At 49.6% G+C, this 14,381-nt stretch overlaps 1 protein-coding gene across 2 annotated transcripts; it reads left to right on the top strand.

The window, feature by feature from the left end:
* Window positions 1-6,812: 6,812 nt before the first annotated feature.
* Window positions 6,813-13,326, top strand: GPR162 (G protein-coupled receptor 162). Of its 2 annotated transcripts, none has more exons than XM_064519322.1 (6): window positions 6,813-7,035; window positions 8,739-9,002; window positions 9,108-10,514; window positions 11,347-11,536; window positions 12,117-12,268; window positions 12,438-13,326. In XM_064519322.1, exons 3-6 carry the CDS (start codon window positions 9,675-9,677, stop codon window positions 12,963-12,965), a joined length of 1,710 nt encoding a protein of 569 aa, XP_064375392.1. In that variant the 5' UTR covers window positions 6,813-7,035; window positions 8,739-9,002; window positions 9,108-9,674; the 3' UTR covers window positions 12,966-13,326. The 2 variants fall into 2 exon arrangements, with proteins under 2 accessions (XP_064375392.1, XP_064375400.1); XM_064519330.1 differs by having other exon boundaries at window positions 8,739-9,252; window positions 9,773-10,514.
* Window positions 13,327-14,381: the final 1,055 nt, after the last annotated feature.

The following is a 14,381-nucleotide window of genomic DNA, read 5'->3' as shown; positions in this document are numbered from 1 at the left end:
TTTCTATATCTTTTCACACGACAATCTGCTTTGTTCCCTAGATGTACAAACTGCCCTGATAGAGAGAATAATCATCCACAGACTGAGTCCTAGATGGGTTTTGCACAGAGTTGTTTCCAACTGCAATATTCACAGCTTTGGTGTGGGCTGCAAGGCAGTGGGGAGGTGGAGGAAAGACAGTTCAAACCAGAGGAGCGCAACCTTGCAAGGAAACCCATGAGTGCCAACGGAGAGGTGCCTGATGAGTCCCCAGCTGGGGCGGCTTGCAATACCATCTTCAGCAGTCCTAGATTATTGTATGCAACAAAACGCTCCCCTTCTGACAGAACACTCTTTCTTTGCAGCCTATGCTGTAACACTGTGGCAGCAGTGCTTCTATGTGGCATTTAAAACGTTTTTAGAGATGAGATGCCAAGTGGCCCTACCAGACCACTTTTGTGTGGTCCCTTTCTTGTGGTATCCAGGGGCTTTACAGGCTGTCTTGCATGTATCCTGATCCTTCTCAGGAGGCATAGAGGAGTGCTCCCTTTCCTAGATGTGAAAAGGGTATATCTACAGTAGGCAACAAGACGGTGCCTCTGCACAATACAAACTACAGTCAGATACAACCCTACAATGCAACAACACAATGATAGACATATTTTATCAAGTGATGACAGCTCAACAGAGCTGATGGCCTGAGATGATGGCAGGACTCGGAAAGGCATACCTGGCAGCATTTACAAAATGCAGCAGCCAGAGCGCTGTGCAGTGATGTGGGAACAGCCACAAAAAGCCATAGTTTAGAAAAAGCTGAGAAATGTTAGTTTTCCCTAATGTGTTTTGTGTCCAGTTCTGGGCTCCCCAGTACAAGGGAGACATGGAACTACTGAAGAGTCCTGCGGAGGGCTACGAAGATGATTAGGGGACTGGAACATCTCTTCTATGAGGAAAGGCTGAGAGAGCTGGGCCTGTTGAGCCTGGAGAAGAGAAGACTGAGAGGGGATCTTACCAATGTATACAAACTTCTTTACTGTGAGGGTGACAGAGCACTGGAACAGGTTGCCCAGAGAGTTTGTGGAGTGTCCTTCTCTGGAGATATTCAAACCCTGCCTGGACACAATCCTGTGCAACACGCTGTAGGTGACCCTGCTTGAGCAGTGGGGTTGGACTAGCAGATCTCCAGAGGTCCCTTCCAACCTCAACCATTCTGTGATTCTGTGATTCTGTGTTGATCTTTCTGATACTGCTGTTCCCCACATTTCTGGGCTGCAGAAGGGAAAAAGCATGACTATCCACACACTTTAGTCCTTTGGATCTCTCTGTAATCTATGGTCCCCTATCAGGGCTCACAGACTAGCTTGCTCCAGGAGAGGAAGGAGTTTTGGCACAGCTATGAATATACTGCCCTATACAGTTCTGCTGAATGAGAAACATATGGGCTGAAATAACCCCAGTTCCTAGCCTTGCCTTCTCAAATTTCCTTCTTCCTAGTGTATTGCTGCCCTTTGACTGCAATGTGAAGCTGTGATTCGGTGAAGACTGTCAGGCTGATCTGCTGAGGCAGCCCACGTGACTTGTGCTCCCTGCGGGCTCTGCAGCGAAGCATTCACATCCCTCAGCATTCAGAGCCAAATGACCCTTTGTGTTTCTTTCCACATTCCCCAAATCTAGAAGGGAAGAAGATGGATGTTTCAGCCTCTTTACATTTCTCTTTATATCGGGGAAAAAATGAACAGTTTTCAGTGTCACTCATCATTTTAGTGGCTCCTCAGCCAAATTCAGCTGCAGAGAGAGTAGCCTCGAGCTGCCCTTCTCAGAGGTGAGGGTGTAGTAGGAGAATGAGATCCTTGCAGCTGCTTAGCTCTGGACTGGTTCTTTTCTTAGTGTATTCTCAAGTGCATTTTTGATAGGACAGCCATTGGGATTTGTTAGTGCACTCACATCTGAACAGCACCTCCAAATCACAGCGGGCTGCCTTTGCCACTGCAGCTTCCTCACACATGTCAGCATCCTTCCCCAGAATCCCCTCTAAAGCACTCTCTGGCTCTCCTCCTGTTTGTTTTGTAGACCGCTTGGCTAAACCTTAGAGGTGCCAAAGTCTTCCAGATTTGGAGAATTAGAAAATAGCAGAATAAGGGGTGGTGGCAGAGACTGCCTACTGAGCAGGGAATCAAAAGGAAAGTGAGGAGAAACACCAGCTCTTCAGTTCTTCAGCACTAACTGGCTGGTGTCAAAGTGTCCGCTTCAGATGCTGGGGTGCAGAAGTCCCTTCTCGGAGGCTGCAAGTGTGCTATGCTCTGAAGTGGCTGGGAGGAGGAGAAGTCCTTCAGATGAACAGCAGTCACAAAGACACTTGCTCTGTGAGGGCCACAGCTCTGAAGGGGTGACCACACCAGCTGGAACCATAGGGGATGCTTCCAAGAGCTCCCCTGGCAGAGGCCAGCTGTATCCAGCATGTCAGAAGTAGCACTGCTGAAGGCTGGCCCTCCTGAAAACACAGCCCATTTCTGAACAAAAAAGGTCAATCTGATCTTGAGAAATCTCAAACATACCTAGACAAGCTAGGGGAACAGGTAGTCATATGCATGATGTAATTCTGTGTTAACAGACACAAAATAAAGAGATCATTTCAGCTCGCTCTAGATATTGCAGGTTCCTAAATTAATGATTGAAGAGCTCTTATTTATCATTTCTGTGTATGAGAACAAACAAGTGTTCAACAATTTTGAAAAGTAGCACAATTAAATTCTGAAAGGACGTTTTTACATCCTGTACAGTCTGGGACTCACTGTCCCCAGAATATCACCAAGGCCAGAAGTGCAGAAGGAATGGAAAAGGGATCAGTAATATACAGAAGAGAAGAACACAAAATCATTACATCAGGCATGTAGAAGGGTTGGAAGGGCAAAAGAATATACACATCTGCCAAACATCATGCAGCTTGATGACAACCACACATTTGATAATCCTATCTTGGTACTTCCTTTTCTCAAGAAATGTATCATATAAAAATGATTACGTGTGTCAGAGGAAAAAATCTTTTAGAAAGTGCCTAGCTGCCTAAGGAAAAACATAGTTGGCTGTAAACAAGCATCTGCAAGTCTCAATCCTAGTTTTTACATTGCAAACCATTAATATTTCTATGCAGCTTGTGACTAGTATTAGTCAAGGTCTTCTGTCCCCTGAGATGAGCTATTATCACTTGCCCATTTTGCAGATAAATTAACTGAAAAATCTCACTAAATCTTTTCATACAGTGCTAGAAATAGAACCTAAGGCTTTGGTATGACAAATCTACATTGCAGTCACTCTGTCTTTTCTGAACGAATATGCTAATATATCTGCTTGGCTGGATTATTGTTATCCATTAACCACGCTCTGCTCAAAGAGCCAGAAAGGATGCCAGGAGACCTAGCAAGCATACCAGTGTAGCATCGTGAGAAATTATGTAAGACACAGACAGAGTACACATTGGGGCTCTAAGAGCATGGACTTAATTGCATCTATGATCTGGGAGAAACATGTTTGAAACGCTCCATGGTCACTGTCCAGACCCTGAGTTTGTAGCTGCAAACATACTAAGGCCCTATCTTTAGAGGTGAATTTGGATATTCTGTTAATGCTTTTGCTTTTATGATTTTGGTGTTTGTTTTTCAGCTAATGAGATCTTTAATAATATGGAGCACCTGCTTGTGAAGCATTGGCTTGAATCTGCAGAACTGCTATCCAGAAAGAGCAGATTTTAAGCAACGAACTTTTCCAGGAAACAGTTTTTACCGCGACATTGTCACACTGGTGTTATTTGGGGCCTGGATGCCTTAAGACACTCTAGTAAGCTACTGAGCCTCTGGAAGGCAGAAAACTGGTCAGAGTCTGGCCTGGCTCTTTAGGGGTTAAAAATCGCCCCCAGCTGGTATGTATCTGTGGGTACTTCTAGGAGATGAGTCTGATGGTCTCACTTCTAGCTCCTGTATCACAAATTCAGAGTTGCTCAAAGTCTACACTGGTAAAACTTATTTTCATTATAGCATACACATTTGCCCAAATGAACCATGGAGATTATATGATTTTGACAAAGCTGAATTTAAGAGCTGCTTGATTTCCTGCTTGCTTGCTAGTTGGTGCTTTGACAGCTCACCTCGAGGAGGTAGAGAGTCTGTGCTTCCAGAGTTACTATGGGCCTCTGACACCTGTCAGATTGCCTTGGAGCAGGAGACACCAGGATCTGCAGGATCTTCAAGTCTGGGGCATCCCTACTTAGCTCTGGAAAGGCCCAGGCATTCACGGTGAGCATGCACTGTATGGTGTGTGCTCAGGAAAATTGGTGCTTTTCAAGAGTCCTGGACTTCCTGGACACACAGGGAACCCAGCACCATGGTGCTTTACGATTTCCAGAGATCTAAGTCAGCCCTTGGTGAAAGCGTTGGAGCTCCTTTGTATGTGCACTTTCAACATACAGCACACATGCAGTTGTGTCCCATTGCTTATCCAAGCTAGTGATACCAGGAGTATGGAAATCTTGGATAAATAAAGTAAGTTTTCAAAATCCATACAGATAAGATGGATGGATGGAATAGCATCTACAAGGGAGTATGACAGCCCTAGGTTAAATGCTCTTCTCCTTACCACAGAGTCCATCCCTCTTCATGGTAAATTTGCAGTTATGCAATTTCATTCAAACTAAGAACCCAGCCACATTCTAAAATACAAGAAGCCCCCTTGAGATAGGAAGACCTGTCCTCATCCAGCTCTACTCACCATTTGCTCTCAGGTGTAGCCCAAACCATGAAGGAATACTGGGATACAGGATGTCACTACCTGAGTGGAGCTGAGGCAAACAGGCAGGGCAGAAAGTGCTGGAAGCTTGGTTGGCTGCTTCCCGGAGATAACACAAGGATTTATTCACCTGCGCAGGCAGGCTAACAACTCACATGGAGGACTCAACTTCTGAATCACAAGCGGATGGTAATGTGCAAGTTATCACATTAAGTAATTCATATAAATGACACAATTGGAGCTGCACAAATGTTTACATTTATGGACACAGGCCTTCTCACTTCAAGGCATAAACCTCCCACAAATGACAAGAGTTGAAAAGAAATGACTGTGGGGAGCAGGTTATTCCATAACTGTCCCTTGTTCTCAAGTCTCTCCCATTTCTGCCACTGCTAGGCTGGACACTGAGATGGATAACCATTGGGCTGTCCCATCTTGGCATTTCCTGCATGCCAAAGAATAACCAGAGCGCAGCAGCATGTAGCCGCTCACCTTTCTCAAAAATATGCCTTTATGTCTATCTGACACAAAGCTATTTTTATTTGAGTGGTTCCTGATTCTACTTACTGTCTCTAAAACAGGCCCCAATCACAACTGCTTATACAGTGCAAACAGGTCCTTATCTCAGAGCATATCCCTTTCCATCTCTGAAACTGCCTTCTCTGCTTCCCCTGGGTCTGAGAGGCAGAAATGTCTCCAGCAGAGCAGAAGGCTGGCTTTCTCACACAGCATCCCTTGCTGCTGGCCACAAAAACTTGGACGAAATTCCTTGGCACCTGAGGCACTTGGGATCACATCAAATGTTATTTATAGTGATGTGGGAATTCTGCCCCATCAAAGGGGGTGACAAAACTGAGGAAACTCTGGATCCCTAGGGTTATGTCTACATTAGCAGCCAGGGTGGTGCAGTAGGAGCAGATCTGTATAGCAAAACAGCTGATGCTGAAGACTCAGTGGCCACACTGAGGATGTTTTGGTGGCTTACTTCAGGCAGTCTGTAGCCCAAAGCAAAGATGAACTCCCATTAAATCTTGGAGCACATTAAGTGCATATCTTGCAGGTTCCTTTTGCCTGAATTGTTCGTGTGGTCCTGATTCAAACTAAAGTGCTAATGCAGCTGCACTGTAAGTGTCCAGAAACATGGACTCCCATACCGCCCCACTTCTGGCAGAGAAAAGGGATGTAGAGATTTCAGGAGAGGTCAGTTCCTGAATGAAACAAGGGTGAGACAGGTGTTGGTGCTGCACCTTGGTAAGAAGACAGTGACTGAGGAAATGGAGATGTCCACTGTCTTGCGAAGACTTTCTAGCCTGGATTGTCCTCACTGAGGTCATGCACCTGGAGGGGGAGCTTTACCCTTCTGACATGACTGAGATTTTCCTCTGAGCATACTCCCACTCTCTCTCCTTCCTTCGCTTCTCCTTCCCTTGGCTGTGGGACCATGCTGCTAGCTGGTGATGGAAGAAGACATCACAACAGCTGAGCCAACTGAGTCAGCTTTACAAGGACTGGCTCAGCCAGGGCAGCAGGTGTACATGTCCAGGCCCCTGCTCTCCAGGGTCACCTTCTGGTCCCCTCTGTTGGTGTTAGCCCCTCTGCTTTTGCCTTATGTCAGCATCCATCCTCCCAGCATCCTCTTATACCCTCATAACCCTCTTGCTTTGGGAATGGTGGCCGGGCAGCTTCTGCCTGCTCAGACCCAACTTTTTGTCTTTTTGGTTCTCCAAACTTATCCCACGATATGAGGAGAAAGGGCAAATCCAGTCTATATGAGCCAAAGCTCATGGGTGCTGGTGGCGGCTGGGCTTCAGCTGCCATTGGAGCAGAGCCGCAGCCCGGGCAGGTCAGAAAGTGGCACGTAAAGCATGCACACAGACACAGACACACAGACACAGACAGACAGACACACACACGGACACACACACACAGACACAGACACTGACACACACACACACTCTCCCGCCTCCCCCCCGGCCTTGCCACCTGCCCCCGCCGGGACCCGCCGCCGGGGCCGGGCGGCAGGAGGGGCCGGGATGGCGGCGCCCGGCCCGCCCCCTGGCTGCTCGGCCCGGCGCTGCCCGCCGCCGTCCCCCGCCAGCGCTGCCCGCCCCTCGCCCCTCGCCGTCGCCCTGCCTGGCGGTGGCCGGAGCGCGGGGCCGCGGCCGCTGCCTGTGGCGTCTCCGCGGCCGGGCCGGGCCGGGGGGGCGCAGCCGGGCAGAGGCGCGCACAGGCGCCGCGATGCTCCTGTCGCCATGGCAGCGCGGGCTCCGGCGAGAGGTAAGATGGGTCCCTGCGGCTCCCGGCGCCGCTATGGCCGCCCGACCGGGCGCGGCGCGCTGCCCCCGGCCGGCGCCCCCCGCCCCGGGCGCTGCCCCTCGCCCAGGGCTCCCGCCGCTGCTCCGCAGCAGCCGCGGCGGCGGCTCCCGGCCGTGCCCTCCCGGCTACCGGGCGGGGAACAAAGCGGGAGGCTGCCGGGAGCACCCCTGCGCGACTGCCTCGCCCCGGGCGGCCCCTCAGCCCCACCTCGGCCGCTCCGATTCCCTCCAGCTCTTCCTTCCAATTTTTCTGGGTCATCCTCCCCTCAGACCCCCAGCCTTTGCCTTTCCCTGAGTCACCAGCCCCAGGGAGTTTTTCATCTCCCTGCAGTTCAGGCCACACTTCCCAGCCGGGGAAGGAGTGGCTGGGGCCTCGGTGAGGCAGTGGGGCAAGGTGAGGAGAGCTTTCTCAGACCTGGCCGTCCTGCAGCAGACCCACAGCTCTGCTGTGCCTGGGAGCTGGGGGACCGCAGCGGGGAGCAGAGTCAGGCCCCAAGGCGAGCAGGCACAGCAGGGCTCCTGCCTCCTCTAGGGAACAGTATGGGCCACCAGAACAACCCGGGTGGGAAAGGCAGCAGCAGAAGAGGCTGCAAGAAAATTTGGTCCCCCTGGATTATCAGGGCTTGCTAGCATCCAAACTGTCTCCAGAGGCCGCAGGCCTAACTGCAAGTGTGTTGGTATTGGGGGAGAAAAAGCTTAATCAGGGCAGAACAGGGGCCTTTTCAATCCAATCATAACAAACTGCTCCAAGAAGAGAGGAAAAGGAGGAAAAGCCTCAGGTGGCTACAGAGAGGGTGAGGAAATATGGAGAACTAGAAGGAAGGGAGGGGTGGGAATGGAGAGCCATTAGCTCAGACTGGGGGGGGGGGGACACCATTCCCTTCACAGAACAATTAACTTTGCGTTTGTTCAGATCAAGAGGCCTGTGCCTTCCTGGAATATACCATTTGGATATACCCTATATATGAAGACAGGAGGGGGGGGACTGGATTGATAGAACTGATGGTCACTGGCAAAGATGAGTAGGCTAATCATGAGTAGTCCCAGGACTAGATTAGCAGTCTTGTTGAGTTTCTAACTGTGGCATGTCTGGAGACCAGAGATGCCTTAGCAGAAACGCACTAAATGAGCTAGGTATGGAGCCAAAAGGCTTATGTTTAAAGGCTATAGGTGCATCTTGATTTAAATGTATTGCCAAAGTGGTGGAGCATGCCCACAGATGGGACAAGACAACAAAGGCAGGTTAAAATCCAGAGCACCTGCACAGAAATCCAAAGACTGATGTAGCTGAGGAGGCAGTACAGCAGGAGCAAGGAGTGTCGGTACAGGTATGCAGTGAGCACAGGACCACAATGGCAGGGAACGATGCAGATGGGGCCTCAATTAAGAAAATGGCATTATTAAAGCTTTAGGTGGGGATCCTGAGACTGGAACAGCAGGGAGCCCAGGGTGGCTTAGGCATGCTAGAAGGAGTGCTGTGTACCAGCATCCAACCAGAGGTATATGGGGACTGACACAAATCTGGCTCTTCTTTTCTCTGAAAGACACAGGGAGAGCTCTGCACAGCCTAAATCATGACAATGTGTTTGTGTGGGCAAGAAGAGAGAAAGATCTGGGGAGATAGAATGATCTTAAATTACTTTTTCTCTCTTCTGTCTTCTACAGTGAACCTCATGCCCTGAATCTCCAAGGGAACCTTTGAAAAGGATCTTCCCCTCCTCCCCATCACGTTATTGTTTGCCAGCTCTGCCCTGTGCTGTGCAGGGAAGCTGGAAGGAGCAGACTGAGCCCTGGAGGACAGCAAAAAGGACAATGTAGTGAGGGTGCTGTGGGCTCTTGGATAGGGAACTCTGTGCATCTTCTCCCCACCCATCACTCTCTGCTGACAGTCCTCTGACAGCCTTGGCAGGAATCTCTATCTGGCCAAGAGTGAGTACTTGGTGAGCGAGGAATTACACACTGTGTATGTGCCACCCTCACCATTTCCCCAGGACCTTTTTCCTGCCTCCCATCTTCTCTAAATCTCTTTGCCAGCTCCTCATTCACTAGGACGCTGGGCACCAGGCGGCTGCTACTACCAAACTGTCTGGAGTCCTGGCAGTCCCTGTTTGCCTGTGGCCTTCACAAGTCCCAGGAGAAGGTGGTCCCAGAGACAGAAAGTGCCTGGGAGGCACATGAAGTAAGGAGAGCTTTTTCTTTGGGGGGAGAGTGGAGGAGGGGGATAAAATAGATGGGGAGAAAAAAAAAAGAGTGCAAGAAAGTGAGGGAAGCACTGGCTTTTTTTGTGAGAGAGAGAAAGAGTGGAAGAAAGGAAAAGAAAGAGAACAAGGGGAAAAGCAGGTGGAAGGGATAGAACAAGTGAAAAAAATATAAGCAAACAAGAGGGAAAGGGTGGCCTGAAAGACAGAGTGGTGGGCTGTTCTTGCCTCCCTGCCTAGCACCTGATGACAATGCCTTGAGGACTCCCTCCAGTGTGCATACACCTTGTATCATAGCAGCAGCAGATGAGGAGAACCGTGGTTACCCTCATGTGGAGTCCCTTTTACCCTCTTACAAAATCCCAGCAACAGCGACAGGGTGCAGCCTAGTGGGAGTGGCAGCATGGGAGACTCATCAGAGTCCACCTTGCACAACAATTCACTATGGTGGCTAGCATGTGGGATGTTAGCCCTTTTGGCCAACTCCTGGATTATTCTCAGCATCACAGCCAAGCAACAGAAACACAAGCCCCTGGAGCTGCTGCTGTGTTTTCTTGCTGGGACCCACATCCTTATGGCAGCAGTGCCCCTCACCACCTACGCTGTGGTGCAGCTGCGGCGTGAGTCCTCCAACTATGACTGGAACGAGAGCATCTGCAAGGTCTTTGTCTCTACGTACTACACCCTGGCTCTGGCCACCTGCTTCACAGTGGCCTCCCTCTCCTACCACCGGATGTGGATGGTGAGATGGCCAGTCAACTATCGTCTGAGCAATGCCAAGAAGCAGGCTCTGCATGCAGTCATGGGTATCTGGATGGTATCATTCATCCTCTCAACCCTACCTTCCATTGGCTGGCACAACAATGGTGAGCGCTACTATGCCCGTGGCTGCCAGTTCATTGTCAGCAAGATAGGGCTGGGCTTTGGTGTCTGCTTCAGCCTCCTGCTCTTTGGAGGAATCGTCATGGGCTTGGTGTGCGTGGGTATCACTTTCTACCAGACCCTGTGGGCACACAGAAGACGCCGGCAGTGCCGCCATCAGCGGGCAGAGGAAGCGTCATCTTCCTGTTCCTCCTCAGCACACAACACTTTCAATGTGCCAGCCATTGTAGTGGAGGATGTGCGAGGCAAAAGGAGGTCTTCACTGGATGGTTCTGAGTCAGCCAAGACCTCCTTGCAGATGACCAACCTCATCAGCGCTATTGTCTTCCTGTATGACACACTCACTGGGGTGCCTATCTTGGTAAGCAGCGAGCTTTCCCTTTCCCTTCACAGAGTCCACAGTTAAACTAGATTTCTGTCTGTTTTGAGTTTAGAGAAGAAGCTCTGTCTTCTGTCTGCCAATGACAGAATTGCCACATCTGAACCTCTGTGGTTCTGAGGGCCGGTTTTAAAAAGATTGCAGTAATTCTCTTATCCTTCTGCAGGAACCTTTTCTTAAGACAAGTGTAGACCTGGGGAACACACACCACACAGCTAAAAACACTGTGAAAGTTAGAAGTGGCTAAGAGGAGACTGGAGAGGAAATTATTCTGCATACTTACAGGGTGATCTACATACCTAAAACTGATGAGATTCTGATTTCTCTGATTTTCTTCTGGAGAACTGATACACCAGCTTTAAAAGCTGTTGCTGTCAGTTTTCTTTTTCATTCTACTTGTATGTTCATAGTTGGCATTCATGTTTTGGCTGGCTGGTTGATTTTCTGAACACTGAAGAGCTGAGGAAGTTCACAAAGGGAACCATTAAGGGAACAGAGGCTTACTCACCTTTTTTCAATCACCATCTCCTTTGTTAGCACCTATTTAGCTCCAGCTCATAATGAGCACTGGGAAGAGGGGATGCTAGCACCAGGTCTCTTATTAGAGAGGTGACAGCTCAGAATACACTCCAGCAAGCCTGGGATGACACCCTAGGAACAATTTTTACAAAGGGGCATAGGGTAATTACCTGAAGAATCCTTTACCAATAGATTACATGCTACTACAGAATTGACTTACGGTATCTTTCTCCCTTGATCCCCACTTCTGTCTTTTTCCTCTTCCATGGCTTTGATTTTCTCTCCCATCTCAAAGGTTGTGAGCTTTTTTAGCCTGCGCTATGATACGGCCCCCACCTGGATGGTTCTGGCTGTGCTCTGGTGCTCCATGGTGCAGACCCTGCTACTGCCCTCCTTCATCTGGTCCTGTGAGCGCTACCGAGCTGACCTCCGCACTGTATGGGAGCAGTGTGTGGCTATCATGTCTGAAGAAGACGGAGATGATGGTAAGCCCCTCACCACCCCAAAGCCACCTTTCTTCACAAATGCTGTCCCTTAAAGACCACAGAGGAGAGAGTGATTCTGCCTTGGGAAAAGGACCTAGTGGCACTGGGAGAGATGTTGTGGGAGTCTAGATGGGATTTGCATTAAAGCTTGCAGTTGGCAACCATAAGAAAATTTATTCTGGAGAAAGCTCTGCTATTCATATGCCGCCTTAAGGACTGACTAGCATGAGGAAAAATTAGTGCAACAGCTTCACAGCAGGTGTGACAACAGAGGTGATGTGTAGCCATCAAACCACAATGAAAATGACACGCTAGCCCTTAGCCCAACCCACTAATCCAAAGGCCCACACAAATTGTGGTGGTGAGAGATTTAAAAGTGAGACAGGAGAAACAGGGAATCCCCTGTGTCCTTTAGCTCTGCTGGAAGCAGAAAGAAGAGGTCCTTAGTCAAAGGCAAGTCCAGAGGGCTGCAAGCAGGGTGGCAAAAATCAGACGAGCATTACAATGGTGTCTAGGTGCCCTGGACATGCTCATCTTCTAGCGGAGAAATGTTTCCTGCTGTTCTCCCCTTTGCCAACAGATGGTGTGTGTGAGGATTATGGTGATGGCAGGATCTGTAAAGTGAGATTTGATGCAAATGGTGCCGCAGCTGTGAAGCGGGATTCCCAGGACATCAAGCTGCTACCCATGCATCACATGTTGTTGCCCCAGGACAAGGTGCATTATCTCCAGGTGAGCTGAGGGGTAGCAGGGACAGCCCCACAACCCACTTCCTTCTCTCTCGGTTTCCCATATCTTTGTGTCCTATTGACTTTCTTCTCTCAGAAGGCCTCAGCTATGCCTCCTCCATTCTTTCTCTTCTCCAAGCGTTCCATCACCTGCCTCCTTCTCCTGTTTCCAGGTCCCTATCTCCCGAAGAATGTCACATGATGAGACTAACATCTTCTCCTCCCACCGCTCCACCCCATCCTTCCTACACAAGTGGTCTTCATCTGATGATATCCGCATCTCCACCCCCCGCAAGCCTGGAGGCCCTGGCTTCTTGCCTCCTCAGCTGCATGACTACCAGCACCGCCGGCGGCCCCCAGAAGATGAGCTGACAGCCCTCCGGCAGTTTTTGGAAGGGGGGCTGGTGCCCCGGGGATCCAGCTCCAGTGCTTGCTTCTTCCGAGATGAAATCACCACATTCATCGATGAGACACCACAACCCACCCCAGCCTGCAGCCCACGGCACTCCCGTCTCCTGCTCACATCACGCCATGATCGCCGCCTCTCACTCGGCAACAGAGAGGAGGAGAACATGGACCGGCCACGACACTGCTCACTGGCTGGCAACGAAGCCTGGCAACTGCAGGATGGAGAGCAGGTGCCACATGAACGGACCCTTGAGGCCTGTGAGGCTCAAACCTTCCAGGATCCCAAGCTATGAGAGACAGCATCAAAAACATTCAGTGCCATCAAGATTTTTAAATAAAACTTCAAATGTTCCCTTGTCCTGGGACCCAATTACTAATTTACATTCTCATCTTTCTCGCCAGCAGGCAGGAAACAAGGCAGCTCACAGTCGGGGGCGGGGGGGGGGGGGAAGTGTGACAGATCTGCAGAATGGAGTGCTACGGACGTGGACAGTCTGCGCCTGCTCTCAGGTTATAAACACAACCGCTGCTGCGACAGCCATTTGGCACCCTTGCCAGTCCCATTCCTTTGTGAACTCCACCCTCGCATTAGCTCTGCCCTAAGAGACAAGGCAGGCACAGGATGGTATTAAAATTCTATATTTGGAGTGTCAATCGTGTGTCTGTTTTTAAAATAATATATTAGTAATAATTTTGTTTCCATAGAAACAAAGCGATTGGCTTAATGTTTAATGAAGCTTCTCAGGTTCTGGAAGGGAAATACAGAATGTGCAAGGCTCCCTCCCTGCCTCTCTCTCTCTCCCTTTCTTGTCAGTACATCTGGGAGGCAGCAGATACTTAACAGCCAAGGGATGGGAGCAGAGCCTGTGTTGAGGAGTCATCACGGGAGACTGGGTGAAAAGTTTTCCTCTCCATCTCAGGAGAGGCTCAGGCTACCTACAGCTAAATGAGAGTGGCCTCTGTGATTTCTACTATTGCTCAACAAAAAGTATTGCTTTGAGGCAACCCTATGCTTGAAACAGTTAAATTCTCTCCAGCAAGATCTTGACCCATAAAGTCTTCTTTCACTGGTGTGAAAGAAGATTCTGGTGCAAATTCTTCATGAAACCGAATGGTCTGAGCATCTCACACAGATATAAGGCCAGCCTGGAAGAGCTGATAGAACTTTGTGCATGCAAGGCCCCAAATCTGCCAATTTCATCAAAGCTGGGAACTGTGATATCTGAAGCAGGTTTCCACTTTGTGCAGAGATCTCAGAAGGGACGTATCACACTGGTTTATGGAAGATGGTCATTTTCCTTCCAGACACTGGTTGTAGTTCCAGCCACGAGTTAAGGGGGTAGCTGCATCAGAGAGACTGCGGAAAAGATAGAGGTCTTCACCTCCAAGGAGCTTTTCCATGTGGTGGAACCTAGTCTATAAATTTTGAAAGTGTAGATCCTATCCTGCGTGCATTCAGATAAATTAATCATAACCTAAATTAGAAGCCATGTAAGGGGTTAAGGAAGGTTTAGCTTTGGTTGATGCTTGGTGGCTGTCTGGACAAGGAATCACATCAGACAAAGAGGTGTCAGCCTCTGCTGGCTTACAAAGGATCTGCACTGGGTTGGTCTAGGCACCCCTAAAGTCATGACAGGTCCCAGTTGAAGCAATAGGATCTACTCATGAGGAGAGACGTGGCAGAGACTGAGCCAAGCCTTGTCCCTGTT

The sequence above is a fragment of the Dromaius novaehollandiae genome, chromosome 1, assembly GCF_036370855.1.
Source record: "Dromaius novaehollandiae isolate bDroNov1 chromosome 1, bDroNov1.hap1, whole genome shotgun sequence".
NCBI classification, from domain to species: domain Eukaryota; kingdom Metazoa; phylum Chordata; class Aves; order Casuariiformes; family Dromaiidae; genus Dromaius; species Dromaius novaehollandiae.
The sequence above is the reverse complement of the archived record's forward strand: the minus strand, read 5'-3'. Positions and strand labels throughout refer to the sequence as shown.

What these genes read in the sequence shown, in the direction of transcription:
- GPR162 (XM_064519322.1), top strand. Translation starts at nt 9,675, where the DNA reads ATGGGAGACTCATCAGAGTCCACCTTGCACAACAATTCACTATGGTGG. An exon ending in TCACTGGGGTGCCTATCTTG is followed by an intron (nt 10,515 to 11,346) that starts GTAAGCAGCGAG and finishes CCCATCTCAAAG; the next exon opens with GTTGTGAGCTTTTTTAGCCT. An exon ending in TGAAGAAGACGGAGATGATG is followed by an intron (nt 11,537 to 12,116) that starts GTAAGCCCCTCA and finishes CTTTGCCAACAG; the next exon opens with ATGGTGTGTGTGAGGATTAT.